The 7,336-nt window shown below is 40.5% G+C and overlaps 1 protein-coding gene across 1 annotated transcript; it reads left to right on the top strand.

The window, feature by feature from the left end:
- The first annotated feature begins 469 nt into the window (after positions 1-469).
- On the top strand, positions 470-5,138 carry LOC134625681 (E3 ubiquitin-protein ligase TRIM21-like). The gene is made up of 4 exons (XM_063470938.1): positions 470-2,095; positions 4,551-4,609; positions 4,748-4,868; positions 4,926-5,138. The coding sequence occupies exons 1-4, from the start codon at positions 470-472 to the stop codon at positions 5,136-5,138; spliced, it is 2,019 nt and encodes a 672-aa protein (XP_063327008.1).
- Positions 5,139-7,336: the final 2,198 nt, after the last annotated feature.

Genomic DNA, 7,336 nt, shown 5'->3' on the forward strand with positions numbered 1-7,336 from the left:
CAGTAAATACTAAATATTGAATGTTGTTGTTCAGCACGCAGGACCGACAGCACACAATGTGCCTTGAGGTAGCAGCCAAGAAAGGTGTAGTTTGTGTCTGTAAACACCCGTGTGCACACCTGTGTGGATCAGTGGGCTTGTATTCAAAAGGTTTCTCCACGTAACAATCTGCTAGAGGGTGTGGGGAGCCATAGCCCCGTCCCCCAAGGCATGAAGCAGGCATGGAGGAGATTCAGGCCCCAGACATCTAGAGGCCCTAGAGTGCGCGAGCCCAAAGAGGGCCACTTCTGGTTTTTACTTCTTCTCCCTTAATATCAGTGCAGATGTGTTGGTGTTGTCTAGGTAGTGACACCTTTCATTCAGGCAAATACTGAAAATTATGACAGCTCGCATGTGAGAGTGCCTGCACGTTCAAAATTTGAATTTTTAGTAAAATAATTTTCTTTTCTTTCTCAGTCAGAGTGCAGACATGTCTGCTGCCAGCTGTCTTCTATCTGAAGATCAGTTTCTGTGCTCCATTTGTCTGGAAGTCTTCATTGATCCAGTCTCCACACCATGTGGACACAACTTCTGCAAAAACTGCATCAGTCAACACTGGGATATCAGTGACAGGTGTCAGTGTCCCATGTGTAAAAAGGTGTTTGAGACCAGACCTGAGCTGCACATCAACACTTTCATCTCTGATGTAGTTTCTCAGTTCAGACGTGAAGCTCAGCAGAAAGTCAGCAGCAGCAGCAGCTCAGAGCAACAAGCTGCCAAACCAGGAGAAGTTCCCTGTGACATCTGCACTGGAACCAAACTGAAGGCCCTGAAGTCCTGCCTGGTGTGTCTGGCCTCCTACTGTCAGACTCACCTGGAGCCTCATCTGACAGCTTCACGTCTGAAAAGACATCAGCTGATTGAGCCTGAGGAGAACCTGGAAGGCAGGATGTGTATGAAGCACGATAAACATCTGGAGCTGTTCTGTAAGACTGATCAGACATGTGTCTGCGTGCTCTGCTCTGTTGTAGACCACAAGACTCATGAGTTTGTTCCTCTGAGAGAAGAATATGAAGGAAAGAAGGCAGAACTGGGGAAGACTGAGGCTGAAACTCAGCAGATGATCCAGAAGAGACAACTGAAGATTCAGGAGATCAGAGAGTCAGTGAAGATGAGTAAAGATGCTGCAAACAGAGAGAAAGCAGAAGGTGTTCAGGTCTTCACTGCTCTGAAGGAGTCTGTTGACAGACGCCTGAACGAGCTCATAAAGGAGATCGAAGACAAACAGGAAACAACAGAGAAACAGGCTGAAGGTTTCATCAAAGATCTGGAACAGGAAATCTCTGAGCTGATGAAGAGGAGCTCTGAGGTGGAGCAGCTCTCACGCTCTAAAGACCACCTCCACCTCCTCCAAAGCTTCTCCTCCCTGAAAGCTGCTCCAACCACCAAGGACTGGACAGAGGTCAGTATCCATCCACCATCATATGAGGGGACTGTGGTGAGAGCTGTGGATCAGCTGAAGGAGATACTCAGTGAAGACATGAAGAAGCTGTTTGAGGCTGAGCTGAAGAGGGTCCAGCAGTATGCAGTGGATGTGACTCTTGATCCTGATACAGCACATCCTGAACTCATCCTGTCTGATGATGGAAAACAAGTACACTTTGGTGAAAAGAGGAAGAATCTTCCAGACAACCCAGAGAGATTTTCTAAAAGTGTTTGTGTTTTAGCAAAGCAGAGTTTCTCTTCAGGCAGATTTTATTTTGAGGTTCAGGTTGAAGAAAAGACCAAATGGATATTAGGGGTGGCCAGAGAGTCAGTGAACAGGAAGGAAGTCTTCACACCAAGTCCTGAAAATGGTTACTGGACTGTAGTGGAACACAAAATGATTTGTCTAGTTCTTGACGACCCTTCAATCCTTTTCTTTTTTCCGTCTGGTCCTGAGAAGGTGGGGGTGTTTGTGGATTATGAGGAGGGTCTGGTCTCCTTTCATGATGTAGATGATGCAGCTCTTATCTACTCCTTTACTGGCTGCTCCTTCAGCGAGAAACTCTACCCATTCTTCTGTCCCGGTGTCAGTGATGGTGGTAAAAACTGTGCACCTCTGATCATCTGTCCTGTGATGATGGTTGACGGTGACAGTGATGATGATGAGGATGATGATAACTGATCAGTCAGTCTGATCTTTTTCTATGAGAAAATTGTATCAAATACAGATTTAGCTTAACATTTAAGCTGACACAGAGAAGATAGAAATAGAACCAATCAAACTTCACGCACTGATGAGGATAACAGTTTTGGCCTGCAGTCCAACACATTCACGTCTTTGTTCTCTTCGTCAAACTCCACATCATCATCAACAAAGCTGTTCAGTTGAATATAACAGATTTAAATTTTACATTTAAAAGGGGAAAGAAAACCAAGCTTCTCAGTATGAGTTCAGGTTTAATCAGGTGACACCAGCACATTGGTGTGAAACACACAGACATCTTTATGAGTTGCTCCTATAAAGCTCCTATAAATAAATTTCTTATTGATGCTCAGCAGAGAAAGATCAGAGGAAACCTCTCAGGAGGACTTTCTATAATTCATATACTGTGTCAATAAAATTGATCTCTCCTTGTTTTGGAGTTATAATGTTTGGAAAGTTTTAAATATTTATATATGTTGATGATCAGTTTGAATCAAGAAGACATAAAGATACTGTCGTTATAAACTTTAATGAACGTGTAATGGCAGCAGACTCAGATGTGTGAAAATTAATATGTAATGTTCATCTAATGATATCTCAGGCTGTTCTTCATCTGTTTTGTGACATTATCGTTAAATAAAAAATATCTCAAAGTAGAAAGTTTTAAGGGTGTTAACTAAAGGCTTGCGTTTTACTTTGAGCTCCTGACTTCAGCTTTTTAAAATCTTGGTTTTGGCTCAGGTGAACATTTCCAGATTGAACTTCTCTTTGATGACTGGCTGTTTGTGAGCCTATGAACAAAAACATGTTTGACACTCCTGCTTCAAAATGCAAAATCTCACCATCTTATCTGCACTCTGAGGCATCTTCCAGGGATGGTGATGGTGTTTTCCAGAAATCTGATTAGTCAGTTTTCTGGTTTCTGCTCTGCAGCAGCTTAGCTCCACCACACAGGGATTAACACTCAGGACTAAACCTGAAGTAAGGCTCTGATCCTGCTTCAGAGTGCAGACCTGAGGCTACCATCAGCTCTGAGTAGCCATCATATTGTGCTCCATATTTGGCTCTAACCCATCAGAGCCAGACTGATCTCTGCTCTGGAAACTTTGATCTGTCCTGTTATGATTTTTTAAGCCTTTTCCTCATTGATTTATAGGAAATGGAGAAATTGTCCCCATTTCTGGCATGTTTTTAAATTATTTATTTTAAATACTCCTGGTGTGATTTATTTTCAAGGATAAGTCCAGTTTAGCTGACTGTCTTCATTAGAATAAATGTGTATTTGTCACGGCTGGGGCAGCAGTCGTGTGGTGTTGTGAGAAAAGGACCCAAAATACAGGTATTGGCTGGGGTGTGAGTGAGCGTTGATTTATAGTGATGGTAAAGTATAAAGATAGGAAATAAGGAACAGGGAGCAACTAAAACCTAGACTGGGAGAAACTAATCAACAAACCTGAAAACATAAGGACACGGGAAGATATGCAGAGAGATGTGGAGGTTTACCAAATTACACAGAGCTTAAATACACAGAGGGCAATCAGGGAAATGAGACACAGAAGAAGAACACAGCTGGGTGTAATTGACAAGATGAGACAGGGGAAATGCAATCTGAACACACTGGCATAAGACACGGACCTTCACAATAAAACAGGAAACAGAACACAGGGAAGCCACATAACAAAACCTAAAACTAGAACTCAAGAAACAGTAAAAGACTAAGGAACTCGATGCTATGAGAAGAAACGAAAAGTACAAAACTCAAAAAACACTGGGTCACCGACCCAGGAACATAACAGTATTGAGTCTCAGTCACTGGATAAGATGACTCCCTCTAATTTAAAAGCTTAATAAAGTATAAAATGCAGAAGGAAGCCTGTCCTTATCTGTTTTCAGACATTTGTCATTTCAGTGAAGAACAATAAAAAAAGTTTCTGTAATTCTTCTCTGCTGTTGCTGTTAACTCTCTCATTTCTCACTGAGGACCTGACTGCAAAATACACTGATTGAAACAGCGCCTTTGTAAATGCTGTGTGTTTAATAAGTGGTGAAATGCAGTATTGTCTGAGAGTCTGCATCGATCAGCTTTACTGAGACACATTCATGGTAAAAATCCAGTACTTTTCCAAGGTAACACTTCATAATACAGCCTGTGATTAAGGGTTTAATTCCTCTAGAATCAATGTGCATTTTACCCAAATTTAAAATGTGATTTTAATGATCCTCAAATAGTTAGTGTTAATACACTGGTTATATTAGACCACCTGTCATAAAAACAGGAAAACAGAAATATTTTAGAAATATGTCCAAAACTTGTTTAAAAGTACAGCTCATGTTGGTATTTATTAGAAAAGTAAAAGTGTCAGAACCTTGTGGCACACCATAGGCAAGAAAAGAAGACCACCTATACTTAGAAGTAGCCACAGAAAAGGATCATTCACACAAGTAAGATGCAAACCAGTCCAGAGCAGATGATGGAAAACAAGTACACTGTGGTGAAAAGGAGAATGATCTTCCAGACAACCCAGAGAGATTTTCTGAATTTCACATTGTTTTAGCAAAGCAGAGTTTCTCTTCAGGCAGATTTTACTTTGAGGTTCAGGTTAAAGGAAAGACCACCTGGGCTTTAGGAGTGGCCAGAAAGTCAGTGAACAGGAAGGAAGTCATCACACCGAGTCCCGAGAAAGGTTACCAGACTTTAGGGGTACATAAAAATATTTGTGTAGCACTTAATGACCCTCCAGTCCGTCTCTCTCTTCAGTCTGGTACTGAGAAGTTGGGGGTGTTTGTGGATTATGTGGAGGGTCTGGTCTCCTTTCATGATGTAGATGATGCAGCTCTTATCTACTCCTTTACTTGCTGCTCCTTCACTGAGAAACTCTACCCATTCTTCTGTCCCGGTGTCAATGATGATGGTAAAAACTCTTCACCTCTGCTCATCTGTCCTGTCAATCAGTCTGATCTTTGTCCATGAGGAAATTGGATCAATTACAGATTAATCTCAACATTTCAACCAGCACAGAGCAGAAGTCCTAAAAACTGAACTGAGCAAATCAAACCTGTTAATGAAGGTCAATACAATTCTGTCAGAAGCTACAGAACAAACCAGTAATCTGTTCTTAATTTGATTTCTTTTTTAAAAATTGTGTTCAAGTTCAAGAAAATGATCCATGTGAGGAAGTCCAGTCTGAGAAAGAAGAAGTTCTCCTTCTTCATTTTTCTTTCAGTATTTAAAGGAACAGACATTAAATAATATATTTTTACCGGTAAGAGTTCAAATGTTAATATTTTATTATTTTGATTCACCTGGTGTTAAATATCAAAAACAGGATGGACAAATTGTTGTTGTTTTAACACGTACAGCACACCTTTTCTGGATGGAATGAATAAAGATTTGAACTTTTATGGTTTCTTTGATGATCATCAGCTGCTGAGCTTCACTCTTCTTTCCCCTGAGGTGATCACAAAATGAGCCACTGTAGACCTTGAGAATTTGCTTAAAAAATATTAATAATACTATCCATAAAAGTCACAAGTACATTTTTAAGATGATGTTTTATTTTGAGCACTGCGATATTTGATCAAAAAATAATGACACACTACAGCCCACTTACATTATAGTTTTAAATCTCTAGGATAGAGAAAAACAATCTAAATTCATTTTCAGCGCTGATTTTTAGCAGAAACAATAAAATCATAAACTTCTGTGACAGCAGAGATGATGCTGTTTGGGGGGATTCAGAGCAAAAACTGTCATCATCTAAATAAAAGTGAAAGCGGGTTCGGAGAGTTATGTGTTGGAAAATAGTTGTTCTGTATTTTGTTTTATGCATTTAATAAACAGGCCTGTATAAAGAAGGCCACCTCTGAGTTGTAAAACTATGTCATAGACAGTGTAGGGACTAACGCGTTATTAAGTAACGCGTTACAGTAACTACGTTATTATTGTGGTAACCAGTGTTGGGTAAGTTACTTTAAATTAGTAACTTAGTTACATTACTAGTTACTTCTATCAAAACTAACTCAGTTACTTCAAGTTACTCGTTACTTTCTTTTTTTTTTTTTTTTTTTTTTTTGTCTTTCTTCGTAACCACTCTGATCATATTCCCTTCCTCATTACTCCACAAGGAAGTAAAGGAAGTAAAGTTGACAACTCGTTACTTTCAAAGTAACTAGTTACTAGGGAAAGTAACTTTGGTTTTACTCAAAATTATCTTGTTAATGTGTTGCCTCCGTAACTGGATACCCAGCAAGACTGCCAGTCTTCTAGCTTGCTTACTTGCCACAAGTGCACTGTGCCGCCTACCAATAGAAAGGAAAAAATAATGTGCATATTTCGACGAGAGAAATCCCACGCCTGGACCGTCATTGACCGCCGCCATGATTCTGGCCTACGTCACAGCGTCATGTGCGCTTTCTACATCCAACATGAAAACTGCAGTCGTGGTGCTTTCAATTGTACTCAGAAACTCGGAAATTCTGCCTTCCGAATACGAAGATGTAGGTAACACCAGACTGCAGATGAGCTGCATACAGGGCTGGACTGGGACAAAAAATCGGCCCGGGCATTTTGACTGACCGGCCAACTATTATAGGCAAAACCATAAAGCCTTTGAATGAAAACAAACACTGTTGTGACAGTGATGTACACTGTTTTGATGGTATATATGCATCAATCTATCAATCGTTTGTTGTAAGATTCAGATTATTCTGCCCTCGCACTTAACTGGGCAGACAGACAGACAACCATCATCCCATGTAGAAAAACCACACCGTTGTTCCTTTCTGGTGGATTTATTTGATTGGATGCATACAGTGGCGGTCCTAGCCTGTTTGGCGCCCCGGGCGAACACGCCCTCTGGCGCCCCCCCCCCCCCCCCCCACACACACACACACACATATATGACCCTATATATGAAGAGAGAGAGAGTATGCATAGTATGCAAATGGGTACCAAACAGACATCATAATTCGTCATACAATGGGAACAGGACAAATCAACAATTGACACTGACTAATTAATATTATATTATTGTATATATTGTTTGGAGTTTAGTCTCTTACTGTTACTATTTTTACCATTTCTTCTTGGAGGAACTGTAACCCACATAATTTCCTTAGGGATTAAGAAAGTGTTCTGATTCTTAATGTTTTAGGATACATGACCTGCCA

Source organism: Pelmatolapia mariae, linkage group LG4 (assembly GCF_036321145.2).
Source record: "Pelmatolapia mariae isolate MD_Pm_ZW linkage group LG4, Pm_UMD_F_2, whole genome shotgun sequence".
Taxonomy (NCBI): Eukaryota; Metazoa; Chordata; class Actinopteri; order Cichliformes; family Cichlidae; genus Pelmatolapia; species Pelmatolapia mariae.

Bases quoted from the DNA above. Each gene is read 5' to 3' on its own strand.
- LOC134625681 (XM_063470938.1), top strand. From the start codon at position 470: ATGTCTGCTGCCAGCTGTCTTCTATCTGAAGATCAGTTTCTGTGCTCC. The intron at 2,096-4,550 runs GTGATGATGGTT...GGCACACCATAG, and splicing joins CACCTCTGATCATCTGTCCT to GCAAGAAAAGAAGACCACCT. The intron at 4,610-4,747 runs GTAAGATGCAAA...CTCTTCAGGCAG, and splicing joins GAAAAGGATCATTCACACAA to ATTTTACTTTGAGGTTCAGG.